General features: G+C 45.4%; 1 protein-coding gene across 1 annotated transcript; it reads right to left on the reverse strand.

Annotated features, from left to right (window-relative positions):
- Positions 1-313: 313 nt before the first annotated feature.
- On the reverse strand, positions 314-3,494 carry LOC118157772 (potassium voltage-gated channel subfamily A member 6-like). The gene has a single exon (XM_035312246.1). It carries the CDS (start codon positions 3,097-3,099, stop codon positions 1,546-1,548), a length of 1,554 nt encoding a protein of 517 aa, XP_035168137.1. The 5' UTR covers positions 3,100-3,494; the 3' UTR covers positions 314-1,545.
- Positions 3,495-18,205: the final 14,711 nt, after the last annotated feature.

An 18,205-nucleotide genomic window follows, 5' to 3' on the forward strand; every position in this document is an offset into this window, starting at 1 on the left:
AGGAAGGAAGGAAGGAAGGAAGGAAGGAAGGAAGGAAGGAAGGAAGGAAGGAAGGAAGGAAGGAAGGAAGGAAGGAAGGAAGGAAGGAAGGAAGGAAGGAAGGAAGGAAGGAAGGAAGGAAGGAAGGAAGGAAGGAAGGAAAATATATTACCTGTATTACCTGGGAAGCAAAACATGCATCTTAAGATGCAAATCTCTGGTCCCTTGACAAGCCCAGCACTGCGGGCCAAGGCATGCATTTTGCAATGCTACTTACTGTAAGTTGCTCTCATAAAACCTAGTGCATGCAAAAGACATTTCTCTGTCTTCTATCTAAGAAATACATAGAACTGGCTGAATCAGTAAAAAAAGCAAAAACATTTCTTCAAGGTTAGCTCTTTTTCCTCTGATTTGAAAGATCTGGGGTACTGAGTTTGTGCAGATGGCTTAGGCAAGCTTGTATCAGTGCCAGTCTAGATCTCTAATGTTGACACACTTACCCTGGGGTAATTTATGACTGTGACCCACTATATCAGTGCAATCTTCAGATAGCACAGGTGGTTGGGGTTTTTCAGCAATGCCAACAAAATACCAACATACAAACTTCCTCAGCTACAGAAACACTTCAGTGAAAATGCAATGATGTCAGTTGCTCTCACATGCCTGAATACAGAACTGGGTATCTGATGCATAAAGTACATCTCATTAAACACTATTGTGTGGAGATAAACTGCGGAGATAACAAATGAATTTTCTCAAATGTGCCTAGCATCAGAAGGCACTTAGCACTATGAAAAATAACTTGGTACTATAAAAGTCAATTAACATCAGGGCACTGGAACAAATAAGGCTGAAATAAGCTCACAACACAGAGATTCTTCAACAAGCCTGTTGATTTCTTTATGCTCATTTTTGATAAATAGTATATGGTCAGGAGTGGCAAAGAGCTTTTAGATCTATGCACCTTTTTTGAAACATAAACCAAGAGGGTCTTCAGCATGCCAAGTGTTGCAAAGAAGAAAGGCATCTGGTTGTTGACTTCTTCCTTACAGCTACAGAACTCACTGTGATGCTGGCTACAGCATTTCCATTATTCAAAGGCAATGGCATGGCAGGCGTGACTGATCCCACAGCCAAGGGCACTGCACTGGCACGGGAACGAAGGACACAGCTTGAGCCAGATGTTTGTAACCCCTTTAACTATTTACTCCCTGTTGAATCCTTCAGCCGAAGTTGTGGCAAGGGGTTCTTTGCTAGTGGAGAAGAAAGGTTAGGCTTCAGAGCTAATATTGGTTTACAGCACTCTTCAAAAAAGGAAAAGACATTCATGAGGGAGTGAGGGATGACAGCTAGCACTCCACAGAATAAAGCAAGAACATTTCTGACTGCACACAGTAATGAGAAACAGCAAATCAGCAGAGAAGAGCCCATTATCACAATCACTCTGTTTACGGTATCACAATTCACAGTCTGGTATGTAAATGCTGAATAGATCCAGCTGCTAGTGGGAAGACGGCTGTGCAGCAGCTTGCAGCTCTGTGTCTGGACCCATGACAACAAAACTGATCACACCTCTGTCAGCATTTTCTTCTCTTTATAACCCTGATTGTTGGGGGGAATGAAGTTGGAATATTTCATGGACTCCAGGTCTTCTGCTTCCAGGAATTCAGATTTGCTGAGCGACTGATTACTGTCCCCCTTCTTGGGCTCAGAGAAGGGTGACTGCTGCTGGCCACAGGTGACATGGGTGTACTGGCACTGCTCTTCATGATCAGTCTCTCGGTGGTAGAAGTAGTTGAAGTTGGACACGATGACAGGGACAGGCAGGGCAATGGTGAGCACACCAGCAATGGCACACAAGGAGCCCACAATCTTGCCACCAATTGTCATGGGATACATGTCCCCATAGCCCACAGTGGTCATGGACACCACTGCCCACCAAAAAGCATCGGGAATGCTGGTGAAGAGGGAATCGGGGTCATCGGTCTCTGCAAAGTAGACAGCACTGGAGAAGAGTATCACCCCGATGAAGAGGAAGAAGATGAGAAGGCCTAGCTCCCTCATGCTGGCCTGGAGAGTCTTACCCAGGATCTGCAGCCCCTTGGAGTGCCTGGAGAGCTTGAAGATCCTAAAGACTCTGACCAGGCGGATGACTCTGAGGATGGCCAAGGACATGGCTTGCTGCTGGCCCCCGTTGTTGCTGCTGCTCCCAGGCTGCTGCTTCTGCTGCTGCTGCTGGGCCAGCTCCGTGCCCAGGGTGATGAAGTAGGGGATGATGGCCACAATGTCGATGATGTTCATGATATTGCGAGAGAACTCGGGCTTGCTCGGGCAAGCGAAGAAGCGCACAAGGAGCTCAAAGGAAAACCAGATGATGCACAGGGTCTCGATGAGGAAGAAGGGGTCAGTGAAGAAAGGGCCTGCGCCAGCAGTGGGTCGCAGGGGCTGTGGGGTCCCACTTGGTGGCGGCGGTGGTGGCAGCAGCAGCGTGTCGTCCCCGGGCACTGCTGCCTCCCCGAAGCCGGGCTGGGAGCCCTTGGGCTCCTGGCGGAACTCGGGCAGGGTCTCCAGGCAGAAGATGACGATGGAGATGAGGATCACCAGCACGGAGACGATGGCGATGGCCCGGGCCGGCCCAGAGCTCTCAGGGTACTCAAAGAGCAGCCAGACCTGGCGCTGGAAGTGGTGCTGGGGCAGGGGCTTCTCCTCCTCCTGAATGAAGCCCTCATCCTCCCGAAAGGTCTCAATGGCCTCCTGGCCCAGTTGGTAGAAGCGGATCTCCTCCAGGAAGATGTCGAGGGGTACGTGGACTGGCCTCCGGAGCCTGCCCCCGGACTGGTAGTAGTAGAGTATGGCATCGAAGCTGGGCCGGTTGCGGTCGAAGAAGTACTCGTTGCGGAGCGGGTCGAAGTAGCGCACCCTGCGGCTGGGGTCCCCCAGCAGCGTGTCGGGGAAGATGGAGAGGGTCCGCAGCTGGGTCTCGAAGCGCAACCCGGAGATGTTGATCACCAGCCGCTCGCTGCTGCAGCAGCCGCCGCCGCTCCGCTCCTCGCCAGCCGCCTCCGCCTCGCCGCCGCCCGCCCGCGGGGCCGCCAGCGCCAGCGGCTCCTCCGCCCGCATGCCGCCCGCTCCCTGCCCGTGCCCGTGCCCGTGCCCGTGCCCGTGCTCGTGCTCGTGCTCGTGCCTGTGCCCGCTCCCCGACACCTCCCCTTCACCGCCCAGGAGGAGTCGCCCCGCCTGTTGCGCTTCGGCGCGCTCGCACGACGGCTCCGCGGGGCTACAGGAGTGCCGCAGCTCCTCCTCCGGTCCCGGCCACGGTCCCGACCACGGTCACGGTCACGGCCACGGCCACGGCGTGCTCTGCTGCGCGGCGCGGCCGCTTCTGCCCTCCCTGCTGCGCGCACACGCAGGCGCGCACACACACACACAGACCCCGCCGGTTACACGGCGAGGGATGGACAGACGGACACGCGGGGACAGACAGAGCCACCCAGGGACACGCACGACGGCACCCACACGCTTAGGTACGGAGAGATGCAAGAGCCCCAGGCCGGGGGGGGGGGGGGGGGGGGGCGGCCCTGGGGGTCCCCACGCGTGGATCCAGATGCAGGGGCTGCTCCCCGGCCGAGCGCTTTGCAGCAGCTCACCCAAGCTGTGACATCCCCCGGCTCTCCTTCCTTCTCACCCCTCCACCGTCAAAACCTGCCCCTGCCCCTGCAGGCAGACCCCCAACGAGGACTGGACGCCGCCAGCTCTGACCAGTGCCCCGATGCTGAGCCGTCGGTGCTGTGCCTGCCCCCGCTGCAGGTTCTCCAGCTGACCTTGAGCGAGGCGCTCCATGCCTGTGGCTCACAGACCTCCGTTTATAAATGCCACTGCCAAGATGCAAGTACGGCAGTGGCATCTGGCCACTCACAGATGGAGGCAACCTGTCACACACTGAACTGCAGGTGGGGAAAAACACAGGTAAATACACTTTCTGATTTGGAGTGCGTAGGATTTATCCCTTCTCCAGGTATCAAACAGTTGATCTTGCTCTTTGTTTGTGTTGTGGTTTAACCCGGCTGGCAGCTAAACACCACACAGCCGTTCGCTCACCCTCCCCCCTCCCTCTCTGGGATGGGGGAGAGAAACGGGAAAGTGAAGCCTGTGGGTTGAGATAAAGGCAGTTTATTAAGATAGAAAATAATAATGATAATAATAATAATATGTACAAAAAAGTGATGCACAATGCAATTGCTCACCACCCGCTGACCGATGCCCAGCCCAACCCCGAGCAGCCGGCCCCCCCAGCCCGGTTAGCCACCCCTATATATTGTTTAGCATGACGTCAGATGGTATGGAATACCCCTTTGGCCAGTTTGGGTCAGCTGTTCTGGGTTTGTCCCCTCCCAGCTTTTGCTGCACCCCCAGCCTGCCCGCTGGCAGGACAGAGCGAGGAGCTGAAAAGTCCTTGGCATAGTGTAAGCATTGCTCTCCAGCAATTAAAACATCAGCATGTTATCAGCATTCTTCTCATCCTAATCCAAAACATAGCACCCTACCAGCTACTAGGAGGAAAAATAACTGTCCTAACTGAAACCAGGACAGTTTGTTTGTTTACTGCCACACATTACCCAATCTCCCTGGGAGCCAACACTACATTTTGTAGGCAATTAGACTTCCAGTCCTTTTGCCTTCAGAAACCTGTTGCTCAAACCATGTCGTGCTTGGGATCTGAAAGCATAAAGAAACTTAAGACATTTCACTTCGTCCTTCTGAAAATAGGGCTAACAGGTAAGGCTGCATCCATTGTTCCCAGGACAAAAGTCTGTCTTTCCCTTGAAAGCCCTTTGTCAGTGCTAAATATTATTAATGAGGCTTTTCTCATCATAGTATCTGATGCCTTTGCTGGCTGCAAGCCATATGCTTTGCCTACACTATCTTAGCAGCACAGAACTAAAAGCAAAATATTTCCCTTTTTACCCCTCCTCCCAAATCCTCTATAACTAGCTGGTAATATTCAGTTACTTCAGGCTTTGGACATTTTGACCAGCTGACAGTGGGTATCCTGTTTGGCTCTGTCCTCAGGAAGGAGGTGAATATAATCTAAATGTTGCTTAATCCTTTTCCCTTTCTCTCTAAATAGCATTGAAGATGGCTGTTGCAAAAGGAAGCCTATTTTTTCATTTATATGAAAATGGCTGTCACACAAGGAGGCATATTTTTCTTTCATATAATTAGGGTATGGCAAGCAGATGAGAAATACTTTGATGGAGAATATACTTTCTAAAAAATGAATGAATATTTACCTTTATAATAGTAAAATGCTTCTTGCTGGGATTCCTTTACAATGAATAATTCATTCATAGGATTATTTGAATAATTATTATGATTTATTCATTCACGTGGTTAGCTATTGAGTTTTTTTTTAAACAGCTTTTGGGAGGGATGGAAAAAAAATCCTGAGGTTTATAAGAGGATACAAGGCATGCCTAGATAGCAATCAGTGCTGTGATTCAGTTCACCATGTACTAGATTTAAACCAGTGAGCTTCAAGCAGTACAGTAGAGAGTGTGGAGCTCTGCAACGGTTTGTAGGACAATTTGCCAGCCCAGGCAGACATTTCATGCTGCCACAGCTCTGGTCTTCACACTACCTTGACCTAGTAGTGTTGCAGATAGCTCAGGTGCAGTCCCATCCAGCCATGTCTACTCAGCTGCTTCCATAGTCCATCTTAGAGTAGGCACCCAGCCTGTCTGCGCTGGCTCCTGGAAGCCCTTAGGAAGTCCCTCTATTTCCTTCCCTCTGAGTACTTAGGCTGCCCCTCAGACTCAGTATCAGCCCCATAACCCTTTGCAACACACAACTAAACTCTTTTTAGCACACAGCCTGTTCCCGAACTGATCAACACCACACTGCCTGTGCAGCCACACCCCTCACTTCTATATTGAGAGGCTATACCAGCTGCCACTGTTCAGCCTCCGTGTGGGATCTTGCTGGGCCAGCATCTTCCAGTGATACACAATTTGCTGGAGAAGCACAGCAAGAGAGATCCAGAGATGACAGGGAGGGGGACAAGATGCAAACCCCAGAACAGTACTCCAGAATGCAACACAGCAATACCATAACATACTCCAAAGAGTGATTTGGCTGCTCTGTCTGGGGACAAAACCTCAAGATCAGTGCCAGCTAAAGGTGCCACTAAATATGTCTCTGAGGTGGTGGCCATGCTCACCCCTCCTAGATCAGGTATGGCCGGTTGCTGTGGTTCAAGAGTTAAGGATGATCACAACCCCCCCAAGATGTATCAATCAGTGATCCCAAAGTGCACAAAAAGATCTCTATAAATTCATGAGAAAAGAAAAATTGCTGCTGGTTCTAGCATAGCGAGACACCTGATTCTGGGCCCTCATCACAGTCCAGAAGCTGGAGGGGCATTGCTGCCTGGAGATTGGCTCTGACAGGCACCTATCAATCTGTGGCACAGCAGTACAGCTTCAACAAGTAAATCAGTTGCTTGGATGTCTTACACACCCTTAAATGTGGTTCAGCATCTTGGGTAACCCTCTGAAATCCCTTTAGATCCCTTTCAGTGGATTTGAAGTCGTCAGCACTGTAGCTGCCACAGAATTATGGGTATGCAGCATTTTCTCAGCAAAGACAAATTCAGAGCTCCTCAAGGTAAGTACTCCAAAACTGAGATATCCTAAATGGGTATCTAGACTTGTGTCTTGCATATGCAGAACTTCCCCATTTCTTCTTTTTCTTTGTTTCCCAGTCATTCCATCTTCTCCCGAAGCTTCTGGTTTTCTCTTCCATGGCTTCTGTGCTACCCCTATCTCCTGCTTCCCTGACTCCCTGACTTCCCTGAGTGTCATCTTTTCCCACATTCATGTACTTTTCCCGGTTATGAAGCATCACCTCCTTATGACCCTACCAGTTTCATTTACTTGCAGATCTGTGGCCCTCAATATCAAAGTCAGTATAATTTTCATATCTATTTTGCAAAAATCCTACTGAAACTGGACCCTGCCCAGTAAGCACTACAGATGATGGCTGACTACCTGACTCACTAGAAGAAGATACTGAGTGACCAGAAGAACAACAATCTACTTCTAGAAACACTGCAACACAGACCTCAAAACAGTGTTCGTAACAGCAAACCGCATGGCCAGCAATGTTGTTTAGCCTGTTCCCTAGTATGGTATTAGCCTGGAACTACCAAAACTGTTCAGAAAAGTCCTGAGAGCAGTTAAGAAAGTTAATGTGGGCCAGAGACTACCCCAGCAAGGAGTTCAACTGTTCCCTTTATATTTGAAGTGGATTGGTTATCAAATGTTTGGCTCTGTGGAGATGAACAAGGATGAGGAAAGAACTGTATCAGTCCAAAATGGTACTCTTTTCATCTGGTAGAATGCTAGGTACGCTTAAAGAAGATGAACAACTTTACTGACTACAGGAAATAAAACATTGGCTTTTGTATCCACATTACACTGTAAGAAGGAAGAAATTACCTTATGAGGAATTCTCAGTTCATACATCTACAGATCTCAAAGAATCAGAGGGCAACAAGGTGAACAGGGTCCAGGCATTTAACAATACCCTGTTCATGTATCAGTCATATTGCTGTTTCTACCACTGCCACAATGGACAGGATCAGACTTCAATTTTTCCCATGATAGAAGCAACCTCAACTACTCTGTGATAGTGCATCCATCCCAGATCCCTGAGGTGCTGTCACCTTTAAATCTTCCTTTTAAGTTCCCTCCTTCCGCCATCAGTTACATATATGAAGAAAAAATAATGAATAAATAAATAAGTAAATAAATAAAGCAGAAAACTCAGTGGATATGTTGTTATATGGATATTACATTGGCCATAGCATAGTGAATACCCATGCATGCACACATACATGCATTCACATGTGCACATTTGAATGAACTTTTTCTGTAAGATTACAGTTGTAAATGCATAACAAAAAGCTATGTAGTTTCCAATGCTCTTATATTTACAACATGCAACAGTGGTGGCTTCACCCTGATGGACAGCTAAGTGCTCTCACTCCCCCTCCTCATTGGAACAGGCGGAGAAAATATGATGGAAAAGGGCTCAAGGGTTGAGGTAAGGCCAGGGAGATCACTCATCAGTTACTGTCATGGGCAAAACAGGCTCATCGTAGGGAGAGTAATATAATTTATAGGCTATTACTAACAGACTAAAGCAGTGAGAAATTAAAAGCAAACTCAAAACACCTCCCCCCCCCCCATCCACACTCTTCTCCCCTGAATGGTGCAGGGGAATCCAGAATGGGTGTTGTACTTAGTCCATAGCACTTCATCTCCACCACTCATTCACGGTCACTCTCTGCCCCTGCTCCACATGGGGTCCGTCCCACAGGATGCCATCCTTCCCAAACCGAGCCTGTGGGGGCTGCCCACAGGCAGCAGCTCTTCAAGAACTAGTCCCACATGGCTCCGTACCATGGGGTCCATCCCCCAGGAGCAAACTGCTCCAGCACAGGTCCCCCACAGGCAGCAGCTCCCTCCAGATCCCCTGCTCCTGTGTGGGCTCCTCTCCACGGGCTGCAGCTCCAGCCCAGGGCCTGCTTCTGCAGGAGTTCTCCATGGGCCGCAGCCTCCTCCAGGCCACATCCGCCTGCTCCACCAGGGGCTGCTCCATGGGATGCAGTGTGGAGATCTGCTCCATGTGGGACCTATGGGCTGCAGGGGAACAGCCTGCTCCACCAGGGGCCTCTCCACAGGCTTCAGGGGAACTGCTGTTGTGGTGCATGGAACACCTCTCTCCCTCCTTCTGCACTGACCTTGGGGTCTTCAGGGCTGGTTCTCACTCCTCACTCTCCCAGCAGCTGTTGTAAAGCAGATGTCTTCCTTTCCTTAAATCTGCTCTCCCAGAGGTGCAACCAGCATCGCTAGTTGGCTCAGCTTTGGCCAGCAGCGGGTCCCTTTTGGAACTGTCTGGAACTGGCTTTGACCTGACATGTGGCAGCTTCTGTACTCCTCTATTAGAGACCACCCTAGCAGCCACCCCACTACCTAAACATTGACACATAAATTGAATACAACACAGGCTGTCTTTACACTACACTTTGAATAGGATGCCTATGCTACCATTAAGTGATGGAGGAAGAAGTACACTTCCACAGTAAGCTGGAGATGATAGCCTCATTCACTACCTCACTCTGCAGTATTCCTGGAGCACTATCTTTTCTGTACATTGAATGAAGATAGGTTCTAGTATTGGGAAAATATGCCACCATGTAACTAAAAATCGTGTCACAATTCTGGAATAGAGGGAGAAGTGGAAGGGAAATAAGGTTGCATCAGAAACTTCTGTGCAAGCACTTCCTAGCGTTCAAGTACTTACTCCTGTAACCTTTTAACAACTTTTAAGTGTTGTTAAAGTTGTGTTTGTCTTGGGCTTTCAAAAAACTAAAATTGAAAAAAAATCCCCCAAAAAATCCCACAGATGAGTAACATCTAAACATTAACTATTTCTAAATAAGTAAGCATATTCCATGAAAACAATTTTTCTTAATTGCCTTTCAGAAATACCTTAGAATTATTACAGGAACTTCAGGGCTATCTTTATCACAAGTTGAAAAACATGCTGGCCTGTCAGATGGCCACGGTATTTAGGCTCACAACACAACCCCATGTCATGTGAACAAATGAATGAGTGAAACAGAAGGTAACAACAGCATGCAGACCTATCAACAGAAAACAAAACAAACAAACAAACATACAAAAAGACATATTAAAAAAAGGGGGGGGGGGAGGGGGGTTAATAACTGTTTCACAGAATCACAGAATCACAGAATTGAAGGGGTTGGAAGGGACCTCAAAAGATCATAGGGTCCAACCCCCTTGCCAAAGCAGGTTCTTCAGAGCAGGCTGCCCAGGTAGGTGTCCAGATGGGCCTTGAATATCTCTGGAGAAGGAGACTCCACAACCTCCCTGGGCAGCCTGTTCCAGTGCTCCGTCACCCTCACTGTGAAGAAGTTATTTCACATGTTGGTGTGGAACTTTCTGTGTTCTGTCTTGTGGCCATTACTCCTTGTCCTGTCCCCACAAACCACTGAAAAGAGGTTGGCCAAATCCCTCTGTCTCCCACACCTCAGGTATTTAGATACATTGATGAGCTCCCCCCTCAGTCTTATTTTCTCCAGGCTAACAGACCAAGGTCTCTCAGCCTTTCTTCATAGGGAAGATGCTCCAGACCCTGTGTCATCTTTGTGGCCCTCCTCTTGCCTCTTTCCAAGAGATCCCTGTCTTTTTTGTACTGGGGAGCCCAGAACTGGACACAGTACTCCAGGTGAGGCCTGACCAGGGCAGAGTAGAGAGGGAAGATCACCAGCCCTTGACCTGCTGGTCTCGCTCCTTTTCATGTACACCAGGATCCCATTGGCCCTCTTGGACACGAGGGCACACTGCTGGCTCATGGTCAACCTGTCCTCCACCAGGACTCCCAGGTCCTTCTCCTCAGAGCTCCTTTCCAGCAGGTCGTCCCCCAGCCTGTACTGAAACATCCAGTTGTTCCTTCCCAGGTGCAGGACTCTACACTTGCTCTTATTAAACCTCATTTGGTTTCTTCCTGCCCATCTCTCCAGCCAGTCCAGGTCTCACTGAATGGCAGCACAGCCTTCTGGTGTGTCAGCCACTGTTTGATAGACGGCTTAGAATTATTGATACATGTTGTCCAAATTCAGGTTCTGCAATGTCAGAGATGCAGCTCCTTTGAGATGTCTGTCCACCCTTCACTTCAGCTTGACTTTGTCTTCTTTTGGTTCTGTTCAGCTTCTTTTGTTTCTGGATTCCATCATCCAATTTCATTCTCTTAATTTATTTATATCTTATAGTCCCTGAGTTGGCCCCAAATATTAACCCTGGCATCCTGTACCTTGGCTCTTCCCCATTCTCACTCCTTCTTTTCCCATCTTCTATTTCTCCCAGTCCTTTCAGTTCATTGCTCTTATCCTGTCTCATTTTCTAGTTCATCCTTCCTAATCATTATATTTAAATTTGGTTCAGTTCCTCAAATTCCAAGTATTTCAACAGATGTCCCATGCAGGAGAATGACTTTATTTGCAAAACAACAAGCACTTCTTTAAAATCATGCTGTGGTATTTGCTACATTGCTTGTCAATGTAGCAATGAAGCTCAAGACCCAGCTTTGGAGAGGGCCAGCCCGAGCTTTTAACTAATAAGGAGGGGGAAAACGTAGGAACAGGAGGATTTAGGTTATTTTAGGATACCTGAGGAGGGCCTGTGTTTTGTGTTCCTTAACACAAAACCTGTTCAGGAACATTTAGGGGAAGGGGTTCCGGCAGAAACAAAAGAGTGAATAGATGGTCTATAACAACACAGGGCACACATAAGCTGTTGACAGTCAGTGTGGTCATCTGATTAAGCCTGGTAGTCTGACTTGTCTTCTTCTTCAAGCCTGCCTCAGCTACCTCTCACATGCTCTCACCACCACCTGTGTGTGAGCACTCTAAGGATGAGGTGCTACCAACTGGGGACCGAAAGAGTGGGTTTGGTGCCTGTGACTGGATCCTGGCCAGGGTGCTAGCACCCCAACCTGCAGTGCCAGACTGGGGCAGGCGAGGGTCTCAGCCCTGCCACTGGGTCAGGACCAGTGTGTGCATCCCAAAAACCAGCTTCTGGGGAACTGGGCTGAGTGAGGTGAGGACAGGGCTCTGTGCTGGCTGTCACCAGTGAACAGCAGTCCTGAGCAGCCAGAGAGGAGGAAAGGGACTCATCTGCCTGTAGTTATGTGAGACCTAGCAGTGTTACAGCTGGGTGCTGCTTAAGGCAGCACCTGGTTTGTGGCAGTCTGTGCAGCTGGCTATGTCAATGCATCCGTCTCTGGAATGTACACTCAGCCTCACTACTGTTTCAACCTACAAATGTCCATTGGCCTGGGACAGAGACCTCTGGGTCTCTGGGGGCTCAGGATTGTGCACCAACATCCAGGAATGAGGAACTTCTGGGTGAGGATCTTCTGGGTGCTGCAGAGGCCACTTATAGGCCTTAGCATATGCATAGATATATACCCTTCAATGGGAAATTACGGTCAGGCAGCAGAATTTCCTATGAGAAAATCTCTGCAGACACATGCACATTAAGTGTGTTTAAACATCATTTTAAAACTAACAAACAAACAAGCAAAAAAAAAAAAAAAAAAAAAAAAAAAAAAAAAACAGAAACAGAAACAACTGTGGAAACATATTTAAATTTGTTACTCTTTGCATGTTATTATGTGCTATGTATTTCCTGCATTGTTCAATGTCAGCTCCTTTACTTTATGTTGGCACTGCATATTAAGACAGATTGCATATTAAGACAGAATGATAAAACATGGTTTAGTGAGATTTGTGTAGTTCTGATGGGAAGAAAACCCTCATCCCATCCTACTCACTTCCCTACCCCACACACAAACATGGTGCTGTGAGAAATATTCTGGACGCACAAAGCTCTTTCCCCTGTCATGGTTCCATATGACCCAGTTGTTCCCCAAATAATGCATGTATGCTTATCCCATTGACTGAGAATCCCTCTGTGCATGTAAATTCAGTATCTCTCAACCCCAGATCTGCCCAGATATGTGGGGCATCTTCACTATGCTGTCTTAGAGGGGAAGGTCTCTATAAAGGATGTCTTTCCATTTTTTCCCAAAGGTATTGCTAGGGCAAGTGTACGCAGTAGGCTGACCAGTTGTGCACAAGAGAGGAAGAAGAGACCCTAGAGCCACATGGATCTTTCTGTTCACTCTCCTTGTCCATCCCAATTCCACTTGCGAAGATGAGGAGAAAAAAATGTTTTTTTTTGCAACAGCCCTGCCTAGCTGTTCTTCACAGGTATTTCTCTCCACCCTTGGAATGGAAATGATGAGATTTCTAGAGCTTCTTTGGCCAAAATGGGACATGTCACTACCCATGAAGACAAAATTGTCAATACTGTGTTCCTACTCCCATCTTAACCTCCCTCTGCCACTCCATGCACTTCTACACAGATTCCTGCTTCCCCAGTGTCCTGCTTGCAGGCAACTGGAGCACTGCAGGAACAGCTCTCAGTTCTGCTGTCATCACATCCATCCTGCACAGACAGGAGCAGCAAGGTCTTACTTAGGCAGCACAGCTCCTCCTACTGACGAAAAAACCCTTGGTCTTCTCTGTGCAAGGAAATCCTCGGGGATTTTGTGGCAAATCTCTGACAAGTCTCTATGGAAATACATGTCAAAGGAATAGATATGAGCAGATTTCTTCAAGGATGGCAAAAATGAAATCATAACATCAGAACAACCTCCCTGCAAATATTCTGTATTTGCTCAAAAAGTAGAAGAGCTTTGCAGCAAAATGAGTGTAATAAATTTTGACAAGCAAAGCAAAACATTTTCCACCAACTTTGTTTCAGCAGCAGCCAAATAATATTTTGTTTATTTGTTTTAGCAGAAGATTTCTAAATAGAAACAAAAAAAATAGCCCCAAGGTAGAAAACCAACATGAAAAAAAATGCAATTTGAACAGTCTTAAGATTAACAAGAAATCCTCCAGCAGGAGCAGGGAGACACAGATTATTCTAAGATAAAATGGCATGTGTGTGGTGCATACTGACAATATTTCAGAACTTTTTTCACTAAATGTTGACCAAATAAGCACTAAAGCCAATTAAAATTCAACAGAAGAGCCTGATACATGAAAATACACTACACAGACTAATTTAATTCACACATTGCTCCCATATTAATGCCTATAAAGAACAAATGTAACTTCCCCTACTCTTGACCACTGGGACAATAAGATGATCTTTGAATATGAAGTAATAAGAAACAGATGTATGGACCAGTCTAGTAACATGAGCCATCTCTTTCGTTGGATGAAAGGGAAAGTCAGTGTGGCATTTCAGAGAAACTGCATAAAAGCCCACTGATAAGTTGGGAATGGCATGTCTGGTAAGAATTATTCATGCAAAAATATCTCCATTCACTCTTGGGCTTTCTGGAAACCACTGGAGAACCACAAGCTTTAAGTCTGATTCAAATTGCTGGGCAACAGGAATGGGCTATAAGTAAACTGCCAGAAAAAGGAAGGCTAACCAACCCCTTTGCTCAATGATCCCATTGCTCAGTGAGACAGAGGACCTAGGGACAAAGGACAAGAAAAAGACAAGAAAATATGTTTGTTTGTTTGTTTGTTTGTTTTTGCATTTGTTGTTACTAGGATAGCTTGAGTATACACAGAATAGAAAGCAGCTTTGCAGAAAATGACATGTGGTCATCATAGGACATAATTAAGACATGAGTATGCAGGGTGCCCTTGAAGAAAAGAATGTGACACACATCCTGGTATATATTAGCAAGAGAGTAGAGAGCACAGTAAGGTTCTTTCCTCCCTTTGGCATTTGTGAGATCACAGTTGGAGTACTGTACCTAATTTTGGGTTTCCCAGCAGAAGAAAGATGTTCACACACTGAAGTAAGCTCAGAGAAAGGCCATTAGGATGGTGAGAGGGCTGGAGAATAATAGTTAAGAGGCTGAAGGAGCTAACTTTGTTCAACCTGGAGGAGAGAAGACTTAAGGGATATCTTACTGCTGTTTTCAACTACCCTATAGAAGAGTATGAGGAAGTTGAAGAAAGTATACTCTTTGAACTGCACAATGGAAGGATGAGGTACATTAGACACACACTGGCACATGGGGAATCCCAGCTTGATATATGGAAAAAAATAACTCACCAAGAAGGTGGTCAAACACTGAAACAGGTACCCAGAGAGACTGAAGAATCTCCACTCTTGGAGATATTAGCAACTTGACAGAACGAGTCCCTCACCTACATGACATAGCTGGATCTACTTTGAGTAGGGGGCTGGACCACATCACTCCAGAGGTCTCTTCCAACCTACATGAGTCTGTGATTCTGAGATTTAGTAGGAAAGTAGGAAACAAAGAACAAATTCAAAATCTGTGTGGGGGGAAAAAAAAAAAAAAAAAAAAAAAAAAGTATGCATCTCCGCAAGACCAGTGGTCTCATAAAACATCCACTGGTACTTAAATGTGCACCAATATAGGAAACAAAAGCTATTACCTTCTCCACACTGTGTATACCACCACCATCCTACAACCTAATGAATCCTGAAATATGTGTTAAATATCAATGGAAATAGAGAACTGTACTGCAGATATTTCTGATATAGGTCTTCCAATTTCAGGATTTTTCAAAATTACAATCTTGGCAGAATCATTACTTAAAGCACTAGATGCAGTTTAAAGCCATATCAATTAAGCTGGGAAGTAGACCTGGAATATCTGTGGTATAAAACTTCCTAAAGAATAAGGAGTTCAAAGGAAAGTGTGCTCTTTTCAAGCTCCAACTGCTCCTTGAAGAGCATGTCTATAGTGCTAAAATCTAATTATCTAACTGGAATGTGGTCAGCCTGGGGCATTCAGGGGAGCCTCCTCAAAAGAGGAGGAAGTGTTTCAGGATCAGAGAAGAGCAAATGAAAAAAGTGATCTCTCCTAGTCCTGGTGTCAAATTCCAGAGATGTAGTTTGGCACCTAATACCGAATTAAACCAAGTATTTGAGCTCTGTGCACAGCTCAAAGCAATGAATCACACTTTTTCCATGACATCCCTACAATTAGAGCTGTCTTATCCACTTATATCCAGCATTTTCTTAATGGTTGCCAAACCAAGCCTCAGCTCCAGAGACACGATCTTAAGTGAGGAAGAATAACAGCAGAATCACTCTTCTTTTAAAATTGCCTGAACAGGCAATAGCTGCCTGCACATAAAACATGGACCTTCTCAAATCATCTCTCAAAATTTAGTGAGATATACATACAGTTAACCTTGCATATCCTTGCCGGGTCACAGCTTGCTGTGAAAATGTCAACACCCAATGGATTATGGTTGTAAGAAACAAATATTACACAATCCTGTACTCATGAGAAGCCTTATATAGTCACTTAGGTACTAGTGTAGGGACAGGCATGGGAGCAACTGTAATTGCCCTGTGGAATCCTGCTAAACTCTCTGAGATTTCTCAAAGGCAGTACAGCTATCCTAGCATGTTAATGTTTGTGGAGTTAGGCTCTAACTTTCACGAGTTTTGTTTTTTTTTGTTTTGTTTTTTTTTTTTTTTGTTTTCTGATGAGCAAACTTTCAAAATGCTGTTCCAGCACAGGGTATGTGCCTACAAATGTGTCAAACAAAATTCTTAATTACAATTTTGATTCTTGCTTCTTTAGAAGATGGGGAAAAAAGGAGGGGAAACATATTACAGTCTCTTCTCTGTCCCAAGACTGAATAGATTTTAGTTTTTGTACTCTAATAACCAGAACTATAAAAGTCGTTTTCCTCTCAAAATATTGAACATCATTTTAATAACATATAATGAAGAGTCTGTGGTTAAATAAAGTAACTCTTTCGCCCCAGTTCTGATACTTTTTTTATAGTGCCCATCTAAGTCACTGATAGGAATTAATATTTCATTTCTTTCTATGAAAAATGCATAATATCTCTCCCATAGCTTTTCAGCAAGGTTTTAAAACTCTAGTCAGTACAGTTCAGAGCAGAATTTCTTTCTGATTTTTTCCTCACTGGGGTCAATTACCCCCTGTGGGAAAAACCCTAAACTGTTTGCTAAAAAATTAACAGGAGCCTTAAATTTTTCATGAAAAATGTTTTTGAACTTGCTTCATCAATCCATTGTCACATTTCAGTTCCACAGCCCTGAAAAGCAGAAATTTCTCTTTCTGTTTGTACACATCATCACATACTCACCCTTTGTAAAACTCTGGACTCAGTAGACTGTGATTTTTACAAAGTAGTCTGTCTTTACAAAAATGTAATCGCCTAACTCTTTTCTGCTATATCCTGTCTGTACAATAGGCCATCCCATCCTGTAAAACTAAGTATTTGCAAACAAGACTCCATCAAACTAACACTGTTAATGAAGCAAACATAACTGAACTGACAGGTCTATGTACTCAAAACTATTGTTGACATCTTGATGTTGGACGATAAATAAGCAACATCACTTGATTAGATGATGAGCTTAAACATCCTCAAAGCAGCCAGATTGGTTTCCAGACATCTAAAAATAAATCAAGTATTCCAAGCTTTATACAACAAACAAAATCCCTCTCATTTCCAGTAGTTTCTCAGGAGCATATTCTCTAGGACTTTTCCCAAGGGAACCATTTCACATAATGATAGTAATCTTAATCCTGCAGCTTTTTACATAGTTTAGAAGCATTCCTTTAGCCTTTTTAGCATAAATAACCCCTAATGTGAGGAATAAAGGTAAATAAATGTAAATGGTAAATGTGGAATTTTGAATGTAAGATCTTTTGTAGAGATATTGCTATTCATATTTAAGAATTAAAAAGAAAAAAAAAAAAATAAAAGATTAGCTGAGGACAGAAATAGCATTAACTGTATTTCATTTTGTAAGGCATTTTGAGCTGTCATCAGAGCCACTTACTGGAATGAAGCCTTAAGGATCCACTCTATTTTTGTGAGCCCAAAGTGACCAATATTTCTTCAAACAAAGATGTTTAGATATTGTGACACCTGATGCCCAGGCTCTAGGGACAATTGTAGTCCAGTGAAATACCGTGTGTGTACTCCTCAGCAATGTTTTAGGAAGGTTAAACAAGACAAAGTTTCCCAGAGCCTTTTGAGGAGGGCTCTTGCACAAATTTTTCTTTCTGCAGCCACCAAGTGCTTCTACCAAGCAGAAATATCAATTTCCCAAGTGAACACTGTTCAAGGATCAGAATGTTTTCCACTGCAGCAGGTATCTTTGGCAGATGTTTCTACAGGGTAATGCATTTACACAAGCTGAAACAAGACTGGTCTCTCTCCACTCTCCTTGACATTTACTATGGGCAATACTGACCTGAGATTCATTCCTCTGCTATATTATTAGAAGGACATCAGTGCTACTGAAAACCCATTAAATGGATTTGCTTCCAGTGCTCCTTCAATTACATGTAAACCTATCCAGTTTACACTGATAGATTCAGAGATATCAGTTGTCATGCTATACACTGCTATGAGGACGTCTCATCAGCTGTTTATTTCTGAGTTATGCAGAAAACTGCAGACAGATCTAGCTGAGGCAGAACAGTGTAGCAAGAAAACAGTATCAAGCTGCACACACTAACCTTGCCTCATATCAGATGAATTCATCTGACCTTTGCACCCACTCAAATCATAACC

This window comes from Oxyura jamaicensis, chromosome 1 (genome assembly GCF_011077185.1).
Source record: "Oxyura jamaicensis isolate SHBP4307 breed ruddy duck chromosome 1, BPBGC_Ojam_1.0, whole genome shotgun sequence".
In the NCBI taxonomy this organism is placed as follows: domain Eukaryota; kingdom Metazoa; phylum Chordata; class Aves; order Anseriformes; family Anatidae; genus Oxyura; species Oxyura jamaicensis.